Genomic DNA, 18922 nt, shown 5'->3' with positions numbered 1-18922 from the left:
GGCAACTCTGTTACCCCGCCATCATCAACAGTCACAGCTTAACTCCAATCGAGAGCACATGCTCATAGCAATGCAAGCCACAGATGCTTGTTTTTTTTTTAATAAACAGTGAATAAACTGCAATACCTCGCCACTAGAACACACAGGAATATACAGTGTTGTGCAGTGTTAAGAAATTAGAATTTAGAGTTCAGAGGATTAACTGTGGACTGCAAACTGGCAGTTCAAACCAGTCCAGGAGCCAGGACTTGTAAGTACCCAGAATGTTTAATATTGTATAAACTCACCTCTAAAACCTCATTTTATGGTTCTTTTGCATTTATTTGAGTCTTTTATGCCCCTTATTGGTGTGATTTGGGTCTTAAATAGATGCTATGCATGTCCAGAGGGAGTTGTATAGGTGTTTCTCTGAGTTAGGGTCCATAAGTACAAGTCCATAAGCTGGGGCCCAATATCCGGACAAGACCACTATCTGGACCTGCCTATGGCCCTATTACGTCGGATATTGGAGGGATTACTGTATTTTATGTGTCCTTCCAAAACTAGGACATTGACAAAATAGATTGTGAACAGTTAATAGGAAAATCTATTATTAATCTTGATATGTTAATTTAATGAAGAAATAGCATAATAATCATGGGAGATTTTAACTGTAGAGAAGTTGACTGGGAAAGTATGGATGCTGGGAACATTGAGGAATCATGGGGAAATAAATTAATGGCATTGGTGATGGAAAACATATTAACTAATTTAATTAAAGATAATACAAGGATTAGAGGAGACGACGAACCATCAAGGCTCCACTTGGTATTCACAAAGGACCCAAATGATGTGAAGAACGTAACCTACCAATGCCCCTTTGGTAAAATGATTATCTCTGGTTATTGAGATGGAAATGTTGGAGTAAGGGATGGAGAAAGATATGAAAAGCACAGAAAAACTAGATACAGTTATGGGAAGGCAGACTTTGCATCCCTGAGGAACTTTTTCCAAAGTGTAGATTGGAGTAAAATGAATGTGATCACAAATGTTGATGAGAAAAATGAATTTTTGATAGAAGTATATAAAACAGGAGTTAGTAAATATGTCCCAGAATTCTCCAGAGCTGTGGAAAAGAAAAAAACAATGGTTTAACAATAGGTGTAGAATGGAACATGAGGCAAGAAAAAGAGTTTGGAAGAAAGTAAGAAGAAGGTATAGTGAAAGGGCTTGGGGGGAGTACAAGCAGGTAAGAAATGAATATGTAAGGGTGCAGGGAGAGGATGAAGGGAAATATGAAAGAGGTATTGTAACTAAATGTGAAAAAGAGCCTAAAATATTTTGTGGATTTGTAAATGGTAAAATGAAAGTTAAGGCAGTGTAATATGAATGAGGGATGTAGATGAAACTTATGAAAGGGAAGAGGCATTGTGTGAAATAATGAACAAGCTGCAGTCTGTCTAAGTGTTGGAAGAAGAATTTAGGGAACCTGAAATGGAACCCAGGATGACCGGAATGGCAGAAATTGCAGGTGCCATGAATGAGATGCTACGGCTAATGAAGGACTTGGACGTGAGGAAAGCAGTGGGAGCAGATGGTGTGGCTGGATGAATCCTGAAGGAATGTGTTGAGGAATTAATGTGACCTGTTTTTGTAATCATTAAGAGCTCTCTGGAAGATGGACAGTTACCAAATGACTGGAAAAGAGCAAATATTGTGCCAGTCTTCAAGGGAGGAAATAGGGAAGATCCACTCAGGTTTAGACCTGTATCACTTACTAACTAGTGTTGTGTGTAAAATCTGTGAGGAAATTATTAGAAAAAGATGGATGAAGTATGTAGAAGAAAAGGAAGTGATAACACCAAGACAATTTGGTTTTAGGGAAGGAAGATCATGTGTTACCAACCTATTTGGTTTCTTCAGTAGGGTAATGGATGTCATACAAGAGAGGGAGGGATGGGCAGATTGTGTCTATCTTGATCTCAAGAAAGCATTTGACAGGGTGCTCTATAAGAGTCTGCTGTGGAAGTTGAAGACCTTTGGAGAAGTGCATGGGACACTATTAAAGTGGATGGAAGATTATCCGGTAGGAAGGCAGATGAGAACAGTTATAAGAGACAAGGTTTCACAATAGAAAGATGTGACTAAGGAGTGCCTCAGGGCCCTGTCTTGTCTCCAATAATGTTTCTGATGTATATAAATGATTTGCCAGAAGGTCTGAATAGTTACATGAGTATTTTTGCAGATGATACTAAAATCATGAAACATAACAGCATTAAATGTATTGATACTTGGAAGAAGCTGCCAGTGGAGAAACTCCACAGCTGAAGCCAAACTTGGAAAAAGGAGTTCTTAGTCAAGAAGTGTCATGTGTTAAAAATGGAAGCGATTGGAAAAAAAAAAAAAAAAAATGGACATATAAAATGGGCAGTGACGTAATTAGCAAAAGAGGAGAAGAAATTGGGAGTGATTATACAAGATGACCTGTTGCCAGAAAAGCATAGAAACAGAATCATTGGAGGCTCATATGAATTACTGATCAACATGAGAGTGGCTTTTAATTATATAGATGAGGAAATGTCCATGAAAAGACCAAGACTTGAATATGCAACTGTGATATGGTCACCTCACCTGAGGAGAGACTGGAAAAACTGAAGCTACCAACACTGCGTGAGAGAAAGGAAAGAGGAGATTTGATTCCAATTTTTAGAGATGTAAGAGGTCTGGAAAAGATGGATAGAGAGAATCTTTTTGTATTGGATAATGGAAGAACAAGAGGTAATGAATTTAAATTGAGGAAGAGCAGTTGCCTTAACCCCTTAACCACGGGGCGTCACTTTCGTGACGCTCGGGCGCAATGGATCATACCGCGGGGCGTCACTTTTGTGATTCTGTGTTATTTTGAATTATCCCGGCCTTTCAAGTGGTGGCTTGTATCATCTATCAGTACTACCAATGTCCAACACTAGTCAGCACTCCAAATCTCATCTGTACTCCCATCCATTGTTGACATTTTAGCGATTTTACCCCCTTCGTGACTCCCCTCCCTAACTGCCCTCCATTACCCCGTCCTCTCACCTCCCAGGCTGCACTGCGCTAAGCAAATTTCCCCCGGATTTTTCCACAGATTTCATCCATTGAAATAAGCCCTATGCCCTATACTTATACAAAATAATATATACCAAAAAAAAATAAGGTAAGTGATAGTGTTATACACCAGGAATTGGCTAATTATCACCTGACAACACCTCACGTGCATTCATTCGCTACATTACCACAGTAATTTCCCCTTTGAATTATGCCTTGTAATCTATGTCTGTAATAAAAATATATATCAGAAAGGAAGGGAGAAGCCTAAGTGACATTTACATTCACCTGGAACTACCTATTTCTTTATGTATTGCCGAGATTTTCTACCAATAATTTATTAGCATGTAAGTTAGCAGCTGTCAGCCTCAGTGTCATTGTCAACCCTTGCCTTCTCAGATAAGCCGCGGCATTAGTTCCTTGTCCTCCGCTGTGGTCAAACCATGTCGCACTCGCGCCCTGCCATTTCTGCCGCTTCTGCGCCCATTGCAAAGGGCCCCATGACCTCTACACCCATAAAAAGTTGTGAGGGAAGCAGGAAAGGACTTAGTGACTCTGCAGTGGCACGTGAACTAGCAGAATTGTCCATGGTGATGATGGATAGTGATTTTGACGATTCGGGTGAATCGTGTGATAGCCGGGTGAGGTAATCGTGCCAGAAAGTGCTAGTACGAGTGCTTCAGTGTCGGAAGTTATCCCTAGCTCCAAGGGAAAGGAGCCATTAGTGCAGCAAGGGAAGGAATTTGGGAAGGGAGTCAAAAGGCGGCGTGTTAGCCCCAGAACAATGGCCCCGCGTGACCCAGCCCGCCATGAGTCCCGAGTTGATTCACCTCCCCGTTCCCCAAGCCCCACTTCACTCATTTCTTCCTCTTCGTCTGCTGAGTTATCTCCAGAGTCTTCGTCGTCGGAGTCACCACCAGCATCAACAGTGAAGGCAGGCCGTAGAGGAAGAGGTAAATCCCGGACAAGTAAAAGTAGAGTTGGTACTAGAGTAATGGCTGCTAGTGCTGTACGGCAACCCAGGGTCAGTGCGAGTGACCTTGAATGGGGTAAATCTGCCTCACAGCCACCCACCACCCTCACCCACCACCCTCACCCACCCTACACCGCCACGACAGGGAATCCTGGACGCCTTCGCGTGGACGGAAGGGTTCGATTTTGTGCCAGAAAATTTAGTTTTTGATGAGAGCTCCTCAGGAGTACAGCCTGCCTTCACTCTTGACGATAATGCTGAGTGTGTGGACTACCTTTTGGCCTTCCTAGATGACGAAGTCATGCAGCACATATGTGATGAGACCAACAGGTATGAATCACAACGTGCTGCAAGTGGTACAGGTGTAGCCAAGATGCAACAGTGGTCCATGCTGGGAGTGCAGGAGCTGTATGTGTTCTTTGCCCTCATGCTGCTCATGCGACACTCCAAGAAGCATGAGTTGGAAGAATACTGGTCCATGGACCCCTTACTACCCTCACCCACCTTCAATAAGTACATGGCCAGAGATCGCTTCTGGAACATCATGGGAAACCTGCACTTTGCCGACAACGATGTACCTTCCCAAACCGACCCACTCTGGAAGATCCGGAAGATTCTGAGCAGAATGAAGGATAAGTTTATGTCATTCTTCCACCCCTTTCAGAAGGTTGTCATTGACGAATCCTTGGTTTTGTTCAGAGGACGTCTTCGGTTTGTACAGTACATTCCAAGCAAAAGCCATCGCTTTGGAATCAAGTTCTTTGTACTGTGTGACTGTAAGACGGGGTACATCCTTGACTTCGTCATTTATTCAGCCAGCACTGTTGATCTGGATAAAACACACCCCCTTGGCTTCTCAGGCTGTGTAGTGAAAGTGCTCCTTGAAAAGTATTTTGGTGGGAATCATGTGCTGTATACAGACAACTATTATACAGCACCGAAACTTGCCAAATACCTTTCAGAGCACGGCATTGGCTCCTGCGGCACTGTCAAAAGTAATCGTGCCCACTTCCCTAAATTCACAGAGGCAGGAACCTCGCAGCGAGGGGACGTGCACCTACGCAAGTCTGAGAAGATGCTGGCAATACGGTGGCATGACAAGAGGGTCGTGCACGTGCTCACCACCGTACATAAGGGGGAAATGACAGACAGTGGGAAGGTCGACCGTAGGACAGGCAAACCTGTGATGAAACCTGATGCTGTGTTAGACTACAATATCAACATGCGGCTGGTGGACAAGTCCGACATGATGATTGGTGAGATCGACTGTCTCAGGAAGAATACTAGGTGGTACTGGAAAGTTTTTCTGCATCTCATAGATATGACGATGCTGAACGCCTTCATCCTGTACAAGATGAAGGTCAAGCCACCCAAGTCCTTCTCCCTGAGGTTGTTTGCCAGGACTTGTGTCTAGCAGCTGCTGGAAAGATATGGTAGGGTGACAGCAGCAACTCCAAGGTGCCATCCAGTAACACTTCCCGACCGACTTGAGCAGAGGGCGTATATGGATCGGCACAGACTGGAGCTAATGCCTGCCACAGGTAAAAGGAAGGCTGCGATCCGCAGGTGTCAGGTGTGTGCACATACCACCCGCCGCACACCTGAGCACAAACGCACCTCTTGGCAGTGCGCTGAGTGCCAGGTTCCCCTCTATGTTACCTGTTTCTTTGATTACCACAGCCAGAAGCATTTCTAAAAGTGCAAGTGGGAAAGGAGAGTAATGTGGATATAATGTGTAAATAATGTGTAAATAGCAAATGACAGCAATGGATGTTGAGCACATATGATTGAACAGTGTATTATAGTTTTATCTTACTGAAAGTGACAGTGACTAACATAGTGTAAGTGAAGTAGAAGGGTAAATATTGAAAATACAATAGAAAATGTAAATAGTAATGTAAGTAATTAGTAATATAAGAATATGAGTACAAATACTTTATGTTATAACAGTGAAAGTGAATCCGTGGCTCTCTACATATTATTCTGAATGAAAAATTGAATGACTTCAGTGATAATAAACTAATACTACTGAAGGAAACTTATGGAGAAAAACTACAGATATATATAAGTGTGATATAGTAATAGAAATATAAAGTGTGAGGGGTTTTATGAATAATAAATGACAGAGTACCAAGAGTGAACTAGCGCAAGTGCGAGTCAGACGCGCTCGTAATTTTCATTGCTTTCACAGTGGGTTTTTTTTTGGAGTATGGATCCCAAACTACTTGAAAATCATAGAGTAGTGTTTATAGTGTTAATATCTGGCTGTGGTTATCATATTACGGGTTGTCGGGAAGTGTAAAGTGGAGACTTCGTTACCCAAATTCAGAGGTCTCCACAAGTCCTACGGTAACCGATGAAGGCTCAACAAACATTCCAGGAGAAAGCTGAAGGTATGTGCCATAAGCATATGTAATTTTAATATTCTAGGACTAATAACTGATTTTTGGCAAATATTTTTTGAGAGTCTGTCGGAGTCCGAATAACCCCACGGGAGACGCAAAACATTGGTAAACATGCCCGCGGTGTAGGGGTTAATGATCCTGAAAAGATTCAGTTTCCCAAACAGAAGTATAAGTACTGTACTTGGAACGACTTACACAAGGAAGTGATGAAAGCAAACACATCCAAGTGTTTAAAACTAGACTGGATAAAAGTAGATATGGAGACAGGCAATACGAGCTTAGCTCAATTCCTGTACACTACAAATAGGTAAATACACACAAAAAATGGTACTGTCCAACAGGCACTGTAACTGCAGGAAAGCACCCATGCATAGATCTTGCAGATGTGTTTGTTTTGTAAATAAACTAATTATCATTGTGGTTTTTTTTTTTAACTGCAGAAATAAGTAGTTTTGAAGACATCATCTGCACAGCCTCATCAGTTTTACAGAAGTGACCATTTACCTTGTTGAACTTTCTGGCTGATTCAGCTGCAAAGTCATTTCATCACTAATCATTCGTCACTACTAACCGAATCTAATATGATCTAACCCAGCCAAACTTAATTTAACCTAACATAATTAACAGTTTGGGACAAATGAATTTCAGGTCCAAATCGATCCATTGTCCTCTATCTGTAGGACGCCACAGCAAAGGTCAACAAATATAACTTGGAGATCTTTAGTAACATAGGGGTTATTGCTGCAGAATTTGGGTGTTATAAATGAATTACACAAGTACAGAAAGTAATCCCTATCATAAAATTTTAATAATTTATTAATGGGTGCTCTCCTACAGTTTGTCTCAACATACTGTATACTGGAGAGCACAGAGAAATTAATACTCATTGACGTTTCACACAGACAAATTTGCACCTCTCCTAGTCAATCCATGTTCTCATTTGCTGCAGCACCTCTCCTGGGACTCTCTGGAATAATGGAGCTCCCCTGCCCCCTACACCTCACAGATAAATTCTTGGATTTAATAAATATTTCATACTAATAACTTTGTATTTTATTGAATATTTTAAGTGCCTGCTATATTAAGGGTGACTGGTATTAAAAAAAAAATGTGTGTTGGCTGTGAGGCCACTGTATTATGCTTTTTATAATAAAAATAATAATCCATCCATCCATCATCTAAACCAGTGATGCCCCATAATGAGTGTATGAGCCTGCAGCTAGGCAGGTTGGTCCTGATACTTAAGGTGAGAGTGACAGCCTCACTCATCCCTGAATGGCATTACGTGAACAATAAACCCCAACCATCTCTTGGATATAAACCTGCACAGGCCCAATCCGACTGGAGTGCCTTAATTGCACGCAGAACCACCAGGTGCCCTAATTTGGTTATATGGTTACCACCTAGCATAGTAAATGGTTTCCTGGTTTACAGGAAACCATTTGGCTTGTCACTCATTGTAGAGTTGCCCGTAGACAGAAGAAAGAGGAAAGAATGAAGGAAAGAAAGACAAGAGAAAGGATGGAAAGAAGGAAGGGAGGAAAGGGCAGACACTCGAGAGTAGCACTACATTGAGTGAATGGATGGTGAGTGCCCCCACCAGCCTCCAATAATAATAATAATAATAATGATAATAATCATCATCATCATCATCATCTAGACCTCTCGTCCCTCCACAGGGCAGGGCGATGAGCAGCAACATCCAGACAGCCTAAGTTTGCCCGGTTCAATTAGCTAATAATAATAATAACAATAATCTGTCCATGTATCTATTGCCAGATGCCTGAATCCCGTAAGGGATGGCCACCAACAAATCGCCTCCATGTCATCCTGTACCCTGCCATTTCATAGCCCTGCTCCCAGCTCACACCCCCTTCTTTTGTATACCTCTCCATTCCATCCCTACACCTCATCTGTGGCCTCCCCCTCCCTCCCTCCCTGACTTCCCTCCACCTCATTCACATACACTCCCCTCATCAGTCTCTCACTCTCCATCCTCTCCATATGGCCCATATGGCCAACCACCTCATTGTATTTCTTCTAACGCTTTCTATCACATCCACACCACAACGCTCCCTCATTTCTTCATTTGTCAGTCTGTCACTGTATGTGACTCCACATGCTTCTCTCAAGTAACTCATTTCCACTATCCTCACTCGTGACTTGTGTCCCTCCAACAAGGTCCAAGCTTCACTTCCATACGTTAGAGTTGGTATCACAGTACTGTCATGCAGTGACTTTTTTTGCTTCCATGCTTTCTTCCCTGTTCCTTATCACTGTTGTCAAAGAAGAGCACCCTTTTTTTCTAGTTGTATCCTTTCAAGTTCACCCTCTAAACTTCCATCCTTACTCATCACACTACCCAAATACTTAAACGCACACACATTTTCCATTTCCTTCTCATCCACCTTCACTGTACATTCAGTGACTTCATTTCTCTTGAAGACCATAACTTTACTCTTCCCACATTCACCTTTAGAGTCCATTTCTTATGCTCTCTCCCAGACTTATTCACCAAGCCTTGCAGCTCCCCTTCATCTTCACTTAACAATGCAGTATCATCTGCAAAAAACAGTACAGTGAAACATTGCCCTCTTTCATTAGGGCCACTCCAACATCCACTGCCCTACCTTGTATCTCTTTTATAACCCCATCCACATACAGATAGAACAGCCATGGAAACAAGACATCCCTGTTTCAATCCAACTTTCAAATAGAAAAATTCAGTCAGTTCACTGTCCACACACACTGCAACCTTAGCACCCTCATACACACTCTTCATGGCATTCAGCAACTTCCAATTTATTCCATATATTCTTAATACTTTCCACATTGCTTGTCTATCCACTCTTTCATATACATTCTACAAATCCTTGAAGGCCTCATACAACTTCTTTCCCTTCTCTAGAAACTTTTCCACTAAAGACCCAAGAATGAATATCTGATCTACACAACCTCTTTCCTTCCTAAAACCTCCCTGTTGTCCTCCAGCTCATTCCCCTGTTATTCCCTAACTCTGACAATAAGTATCCAACCATATACAGTACTTTTCCATTTACACTAAGAAGACAAATACCTGTAAGATTATCACACTTTTCTTTTTCCCCTTATCCATTGTACAGGGGAACAATTATACCGAACTTCCAATCCTCCAGGACTCTACCTTCCTCCCAGGCCAATCTGCACATCTTCCACATCCATTCTGCTACCATCTTTCTCCCATGTTTCAGCATTTCACCACACACTCCATCATTTCTTTGGGGTTTCCCCATTTTGACTTTATTCATTGCTTCCGCAACTTCCGTTCTACTGACACCATCCTCTCTTTTCACATCCCTCCTTCTCCCAGCCATTCTCCAGCCTGTTATACTCACGTTGTTTTCATTCTCTGTGTTCAGTAATGCCGTAAAGTGTTCTCTCCATCTGCTCACTTTTTCTCCCTTCTCCTCTAACAATCTACCATTTTTATCTTTCACTCCCTGACAGACTACTTTATCACCGTTTCAGACTTTCTCTACCTCATTCCAGAACATTTTCTTACATTCCCTCCACTTTACACTCAAATTCCTTCCAGATTCCTCATCCACTCTCTTCTTTCTCTCTCTTATTAATCTTTTCACCTCTCTCTTCCTCTCTACATATAACTCTCTCTTCTGTCTCTCCACTTTCTCCATGCCCTTGTTTCTCATCCACCCACTGTATGCTTTCTTCTTTTGAGCCACAGCCTGTCTCACCTCTTCAATTTACCATGCTGTTCCTTGCACCCCCTCTCATCCTCATTTCACACCACACACCGCCTCACATGCTACACAGAATTCTTCCGTGAATGTCTTGCACACACCTTCTATGTCCCCCATCTGCTCCAAATCATATTTACCCAATCGTTCCACCACTTCTCTCATATATTCTGCCTTTTTCCATCCTCTTGCAGCTTTCCTACCCTCCTTGTTTGAACTACTTCCTTTTGTCCATCGCTTCTTCTATTCCTCCATTTCATTTGATCTCACCACCACCAGGTAGTGGTCAGAAAGTCAACTCTCCCAACCTCTATATGCATTTGCATCCATTACACATCTCACACTATCATCCACATACATGGTTAATCATTGCCTTCCATTCATTCAGTTTACCACACACCCATCTCATCACTCGCCACGTATACCTTCTGATCATTTTGTGTCTAAAGAGGGTATTGGCTATCACTAACCCTCTTCCAGCACAAATGTCCACTAGAGCATTGTCATTCTCACCCACCCCTGCAGGCACACCCCATTCACCCGCTACTCCATCCGCCTTTGCATTCCCTACTTTTCCATTCATATCTCCAATCATAAACACTCTCATTCCTTTCAGTAATGGTAATAGTAATAATAACAATAATAATAATAATAATAATAATTATTATTATTATTGTTATTGTAATTATTATTACTATTATTATTACAGCTAGTACTATTATTGTTATTATTGTTATTATTATTATTATTATTATTATTACTATTATTATTATTATTTGTGGTAGGTGGTGGCAACCATCATCCACTCACTTGATGTAGTGCTGCCTACTTCTTCCTTAGCCTTTATCATTCTTTTTTTGTGCCTGCCCTCCTCTCTTCCTATTTCTCCCATATTTCCTGTCGCTTCTTATTGCTTTTCTTTCCTTTACAGGTGGCTTTACATTGAGTGCCAAGCCAAATGGTTTCCTGTAAGCCAAGAAACTATTTACAACGCTGGGTGATAACCATATAACCAAAACATACATGCTCCCTACGTGTCAACAAGTGGGTTGGTGGAGGGTTATTGCCCCTCCCCGTAAAACAAATAACTCAAAGTCAAATGGCCACCCCTTATGGGTTTGTGGCATCAGGCAATAGATACAGTAGATAGATTTTTATTATTGTTATTATTATTATTATTATTGTTGTTATTTCTGAGTAATGACACCTGCCATGATTCAGCACCTTCCTTTATATTCTCCAATGCCTCTTGTTATGTCTTACAGTAATGGTGGTGTTCCATAGCTTGTAATTGTCAGTCTGTTAGCCTTCATGTTGTAGGAAAGGGAAAGAAAGGTGAAAAAGAACTGTAAATTAAGTAAAGGGAGGTGTGGAAGCAAATGAGAGAGAGAGAGAGAGAGGTGAGTATGAAATGGGTAAGCAAAAGGAACAAAGAAACCATTTATGAGGGGATGATTTTTTTCCATCCTAATCCAGCCCTGAGCATAGACTAAGTGGCTCATATTTTGAGACCCAGCAGTCTCTCTGTGTACCAGCAGATAGTGTCACACACCAGCATATATCAGCCTTGGACACAAAAATACTGAATCATTTCTCTCAGGATTTGCTAATGCACTTCGTATCTCATTCAGGATTGCTGTACAGGTATCAGTTGGGATGTTTTATGTTTTTCAGCATATGCTGCTGAGTTATATTATTTGGAAGAATAGTTAAGACTATCATTGAAATCTGAAATTGATCCCTGCATCAGGCAGGATATATCCTATGTTACAATCAATAGTCTGCTCCTTTACAGTATGGCCATCATATCCCCCTTCACACATTTAATGAATATATCCTTTGGAATGACATATAATACTGTGTTTTCATTTGTTGTAAATGGTATCTACTTTACAGTAACAGCACTAAAGAACAGTTTTGTATAAACAGGGAGACGCCACCTCCAGATAAGAAAGAAGGCCCACAAGAAATGAGCACAATGCAGGAAGAGCTGGACACACGCCTACAGGATCTAGAGAAGAGCTACAAAGACAGTTTAAGTGAACTGGGACAAAATTCTCTAATGCAAGAGAAGAAGCTGCAGGAAAAATACCATGATCCTGTATGTATAATACTCATATAATTGTTATATTTTGTGTACTAAGATATTGTATATTTTGTTGCACTGAATAGGCTTTATAAATACCTAAAGGTATGAGTAAAGTCAAAAGATATAGAAATGATGATTGGTGAGGGACAAAATATTTCAGATTTGTGGGTTTTAAAGTAAAACCCTTTTATTTAATGTGCTCATCTTACATCCTTGATTTTGAGTCATACTCATCTAGTTTACTTTTCATCCTGTCCCTTTCTTCTTCCAACCTCTTATTTTCTCTCTTGAGCTGTTTTATTTCATTTGAGTCAGAATCATTACTCACTTTTAATTCTGTGGCTTCTCTTTCTTGTTTAGCACTGTGTGTGCAAACTTTTTCTAGTTTATTTTGTAGGACTTGGATCTCTTTCTCCTGCTATTAGGTCCACTCCTGCAACACTCTAATTACTGCCCATGCCTTTTCTAACTCCTGGACATTCCTCTCGGCTGTTTTCTCTACTCCTGCTACTCGTGTCTGGTTCAGTTTAGTACTTCCATTTCCCACATCATCATCGGAGAAGCCCACAAATTCCCCTTCACTAGATGTAAACAAAGCACCATCCCTCTCTGCCATGATGCAACCATATGGAAACTTTCTGTTTCCACCATATCTTGTACTCTTTATGACCGAAACCTGCGTTGTTTTTTTTTTTTTTTTTTTTTTTTTTTTTTTTTTTTTTATGTCCGATGGGACCACGCCACGCACCCATTCACATAATCACAATAGGCTGGTCTTTTTGCTGCTGATTCAGTGATTATTTCTCCACGATCCAGGAAGAGCTCCATCTGTGTCGGCGACCTGTGTGTGTGTATTTACCTATTTGTATTTACCTATTTGTAGTATACAGGAATTGAGCAATGCTCGTGTTGTCCTGTCTCCATATCCACATTTATCAAGTCTACCTTTACACACATGAATGTTTTTCTCATGCACCACCTCTTTGTCTAAGTTGTTCCAAATATTTAAGAATATACCTAATTGTGATATACACGGAATGTACTATGCTCGTGGGTTTCCGTCGCTGTTTCTCAATAAGTCGAATTTAACTTTAAACTCGTTTAAGTTTTTTGACTGGACAATCTCTTTGTCCAGGCTATTCCATAAGTCTATACTTCTGTAAGGAAAGCTATATTTCTTGATATCCTTCAAGCAGCTTGACTTTTTCAATTTCATTCCATGTCCTCTTGTTGCTCTCTTATCCCATACAAACAGATCTTCTTTGTCAATTTTATCTACTCCAACCATGGTCCTGAACACCGCAATCATGTCTCCCCTCTTTCTCCTTTCCTCTAACGAAGGCAAATCAAGTTTTTCCAGCTTCTCTCTGTATGACAGGTCTGTCAGACTGGGGACCATCTTGGTTGCTGTTCTTTGTATTCTCTCAATCTTGTTTATATCTTTCTTTTTGTGTGGGCACCACACTACCGCTGCATATTCTAACCTGGGGCGGATCATGGCCACTATCAATTTTTTCATCATTTCCTCATTCATATAATGAAATGCTACTCTTATGTTAGTCAAGAGCTTATAAGTCTCTCCAACTATCTTGTTAATGTGCTTTTCTGGTGACAAACTATCTTGGACCAGCACTCCCAAATCTTTCTCTTCTCTCCTTTTTGTGATTAATTCATTACCCAAAAAATAATTCAGTGATGGTCTCCTGGTACTTTTACCCATTTCCAATATTTTACATTTCTTTACATTAAATTTCATTTCCCACGTCCGGCTCCTATTGTGTATCCTATCCAAATCCTCCTGCAGTATTTTACAATCCTCCTCAACCTCTATCTTCCTCAAGATCTTTACATCATCAGCAAACAGACTCGCATAACTGTTCACTCCATCTACCATATCATTTACATAAATCAGGAACATTACTGGTGCCAACACTGAGCCTTGAGGGACTCCACTTGTTACTTCCCTCTATCCAGACATCCTTTCCTTTATTACTGTCCTCATTTGTCTGTCTCTCAAAAAGTCTCTCATCCATTCCAGAAGTTTCCCCTTTAGTCCTCCTATATATTCTAGTTTCCACATTAGTCTCTTATGAGGTACCTTGTCAAAGGCCTTCTCTAAGTCTAAGTACACACAATCCACCCAACCATCTCTCTCCTGTACCACATCAATCGCTCTTGAGTAAAAGCTCAACAAGTTTGAAACACATGACCTTCCGCTTCTGAATCCAAACTGACATTCAGCCAAAATATTCATCTCTTCCAGATATTTTATCCATCTGTCTTTCAGGATTCTCTCACACAATTTTGCGACCATGCTGGTTAGAGACACTGGTCTATAATTCAGGGGTTCTTCCCTGTTTCCTCCCTTGTAAATTGGTACCACATTTGCCCTCTTCCATTCTTTTGGCACTTTCCCCTCTTCCAGTGAGCATACAATTAAGCTGTAAATTTTATCCGCCAGTTGTTCTCTGCATTCCTTCAGTACCCAATTAGAAATTCCATCAGGTCCTGGGGCTTTCCTTACATCTTGAGTTTCCAGTAATTTATACACTTCCTGCACCTCCACTTTTATATCTTTCATCACCGGAACATTTCTAATCACTCCCTCCCCTTCCACAAGCTCCTTTTCTTTAGTGAAAACTGACTGGAAACGTTTGTTCATTATTTCTGCTTGCATTGCCGCATCCTTAAAGACCTCTCCATCTACTTTCAGCTTGGTGATTCCTTCCTTTTGTTTCAGTTTGCCATTAACAAATCTATAAAACAGTTTGGGTTCATCCTTGCATTTGTCAATTATACCTTTTTCAAAATTCCTTTCTTCTTCCCTACGTATTCTTGTGTATTCGTTTCTTGTTCTTTTATATTCTTCCTTTGTTCTGTCGTTACCTCTCTTTCTCCAATTGTTCCACGCCTTATCGCTCTCTTTTTTGGCTATCATACACCTTCTATTAAACCACTCTTTTTTCCTGTTTTCTTTCCCTCTTACTCTTGGTACAAATTTTTCCACTCCCAAATTATAGAGGTCTAGAAAGATATCCCACTTCCTCTGTATCTCTCTTGTTTCTCTGAATTTTCTCCAATCCGCATTTTCAAAAAAGTTTCTCAATCCTGTAAAATTTGCTTTGCCAAAGTTGTATCTTCCCTGTCTATGAAGCTCATCTCTTGGTTCGACGTTTCCTATTAACATCTGGAACTCACTGACCACGTGATCACTTTTTCCCAAAGGACAGAGATATTCCAATGATTCTATTACATCGGGTTCTTTGGTGAACAGTAAATCTAACCTTGCTGGTGTGTCCTCACCTCGAAACCGTGTCTCTTCTTTGACCCACTGCGTCATCACATTATTCATTATTATATTTAATAACATAGTGCCCCACGAATCCTCGCCGCCTCTCGAGTATCATTCCTCCCAGTTCACCTCTTTACAATTAAAGTCACCCACCAAAATTATATTATTGCTTTTCTCAATTATTTTTTGCAAGTAGCTAGCCATATCTGACAACATCTCATGGTATTCGTCATCCTTCCATGCTCTCGTCTTTGGGGGAACATACACTACCGCCATATCTCTCTTAACATTCTCTCCAGTTTCTAATTTCATATATAACACTTCAGCCCTGCCTTCTCCCATTTCCACAGTATCTACATTTATGTTGTTCTTCACTGCTATCATCACTCCTCCTCCCTTTTTTTCTTTTCTGTCTTTTCTCCACAGTTTGTATTTACCATCTCCCAAATGAACATCAATATCTTCTCTTAATTTGGTCTCTACAAAGCACATGACATCAGGTTCATGTTCTCTCAAGAAATCATTAATTTCGATCCTTGTCGTTATGAAACCATCAACATTAGTATATATCACCTTCAAATTATTTTTGACATTATTAATACCCTCTTCTCTCCTACTCTCTGTCCGTACCACTTCCTCAACTTCTGATCTTTCACAACCATCCCCCCTAGTTTCCTTCACTTCTATTTCCTTAAATATCATTTCCTTACTTTCATATCGCAATACTCTCCAAAAAAAAGTATTACGTTCTTCCTCTGTCCTCTTATCATTTTTTTCCTTTACTTCTTCCTTTAATGATTTTAAAACTTCTCTTTCTTCTTCATTCAGATCTTTTCTTATTATAATATTTTCCATCCCCGCCTCTTTGCTTAATTTCCAGGTCACTTTAAGTATCTCATTTATTACACTTTCTGATGTAAACTTGACTCTCATTGGTCTTGTTTCCCCTTTCTTATAAGGCCCTATCCTCCTTACTTCCTCAATTTCTTTTACCCACTTGTCTCCTTCGGGGTCAATCTTGCCTAATATTCCTCTCACCATGTTCGTGTCTCTCTCGAGTCTTGCGAACCTAACCTTTTCTTCCTCTTCCCTGTTTCCAAATACTACCACACATCTGTTCCTTTCTACAGTTTCTCTCACCATTTTCTCTTTTTTCTTCAGTATTTTCACTACATTTTCTTCCATTTCTTTCTTGTTCATTTCCCTTTCTTCCTGGATGATCTCTCTTAAGCTGACCACTTCTTTCTGTTCTTCTTCTACGTGTGCCCACTTTGCCTTGTGTTCTTCTAATACATTACTCACCTTCTCCGTTTTATTAGTACTCTCTTCAAGTTTCCTCCTCAGTTCAACATTTTCCCTCTTCAAATTCCTAATCTCTTCATTGGCTGTTTCGTTGGACTGGATTAGACTCTGTATGGTGGTTTCCGTATTTCCTGACACATCCTTTATCACTAGATTCTCTACTTTTTTTTCGAGTTCACTAATCCTCATAATTAATGTTTTCACCAGGTCCATGACATTAGTATTAGCATCAAATCCTTGAAATTCCATTCCCTCATTGTTTACATTTTCGGCCATGTTTAACGTACCGGTAAAGTACCTAAACAGCTGTTACTGAATAAGCCACAAATATTCATGTATACTGTAGCCAACAGATCTTTACATTTTTGGTAGTCTACTAACAATTCATTATTTTAAATTTAAAGAAAGACCCTAGGAGACAGGACAGACAAAATTCCTGAAACTACTCAAGGTTAGAAGCGATGCCTGGGACGTCCTCTCTCTCCGGCTGTTCGTGTGTGTGTTTTTGTGTGTGTGTGTGTGTGTGTGTGTGTGTGTGTGTGTGTGTGTGTGTGTGTGTGTTGGGGGGAAGGGGGGGTTGGTGTGAACAAATGGTACTCATGTGACCAAAATAAACAGCAAACCCAACGCATGAGGCCTTTGGTGGCTGTTTCTTTCAGTATTGTTTTAGTCACAGTGTTATAATGCATTAATGCAACATGTTGATCATTTTGTATTTTTACATGTCCTAGTGTTTTATGTTTCTGTAATAGTAGTGTGACCAACAGTTGTAAGTATGAAGTCAGCTTGAGATGTAAATGCCAGTTAAGAGTGAAAGTTGGGGGGGGTAGGGGCATGAGGGAGGGTTGGGAGCTGGGGTAGAGGCAGGTGGGGCTTGTTTCGTCCACCCCCTGCTTCCTTCTTCTCTGAGCAGAAGTTAGTGTTCCTAAGTGTACTGTATCAATACTGTATTGTATTTCATGCTTGATTTTAATCTTTTACTCAAGGGTAATATTGTAGGAAAGTTTTTAGGATAAAGGGTCGCAAAGGATAGTAATGCAATACTCGGCGCGACACTTAATGTTGAGGAAATGGGAGGGGGGTTACTGTGCAATATCCAGTGTTTTGCTTTAACTGGTGCAGGGCTTGGCTAAATTACAATGGGTAATTGAGAGTTTACTGTACAGTACATATAAAACTTTCCTGTCATCAGAATGGTTCTGCCCCATAGTTTATGTAACATATAGCATGGATAGCTTTTTCTGTGGATAGGACCAGATATTTTGAAGGTCTGCATGATATTTTGAATTGTGTATTACCCATTTCACTAAACTGTCTTTTTATAGTTCCTAGTTTTTATACTTTACAAATTTCTAGGAGTATAGTTAATGATAATGATTACTTTTGACAAAACTAATTAGATGTATTACAAATTTGGCAGATCTTCAGTGCACTAGACAAAGCAATGAAAGCATCACAAGCAGCACAGGTAAAGATGCTGCAGAATCTGCATGATCGGCAAGTGGATGACATCAAGCGCCGCACTGAGGATCAGCTGCGGGAGAAACGGAAAGGCCTCAGCAAGACCACACAGGACAAAGAAGAACTCAGCAGGTTGGTGGGGAGAGATGATAGCAGTGATTAACGTAGGTGATGAAGTATCAATAGCCACTGGCAGATTTAGGGGGGGGCCCTTGGGGCCATGGCTCCCCCCAGGAGGTTTGTTGGTGCCCCTGTGTAATAATTTCCGGTTGTTTGCTTCGCCTCTTGTTCCTTTCAACTCCTAGGGCCATAGGCAAGAAGCTGTGTCAGGCACCGCACCCTCACCCAGACATATAGATGCCGCACACAGAAAGTATCTTTTAATACGTGTTTTTGTGTGTGGAAATGGGGACGTTAGTGAACGTTTTCCCATAGAGAATGTTCATTGTATGTCTAGCCTAACCTTCCAAAAGTTACTCATAAGAATTAGATATATTTGTAATAAGTAGTGGAAATTTAAATAAGCTGGCTACTAGTGGGCGCCCTTTTCATGTTTGGACCCCCCCAGAATAGCCGTCTGTGGTGCTCCTTTCTTTC

At 40.7% G+C, this 18922-nt stretch overlaps 1 protein-coding gene across 1 annotated transcript in view; it reads left to right on the top strand.

Moving 5' to 3' along the window:
- The window catches only part of Plc21C (Phospholipase C at 21C), a 739135-nt gene that overhangs the window by 615743 nt on the left and 104470 nt on the right, over nt 1-18922 (top strand). The window contains exons 24-25 of the mRNA XM_080273643.1: nt 12111-12282; nt 18285-18457. Of these exons, the coding sequence (XP_080129769.1) occupies nt 12111-12282; nt 18285-18457 (345 nt within the window). The remainder of the gene's footprint in view (nt 1-12110; nt 12283-18284; nt 18458-18922) is intronic.

This window comes from Coenobita brevimanus, chromosome 55 (assembly GCF_032717465.1).
Source record: "Coenobita brevimanus isolate Jiangsu-jjx chromosome 55, ASM3271746v2, whole genome shotgun sequence".
Classification (NCBI taxonomy): domain Eukaryota; kingdom Metazoa; phylum Arthropoda; class Malacostraca; order Decapoda; family Coenobitidae; genus Coenobita; species Coenobita brevimanus.
Note: the sequence above shows the minus strand (reverse complement) of the source record. Positions and strands in the feature narration are given on the sequence as shown.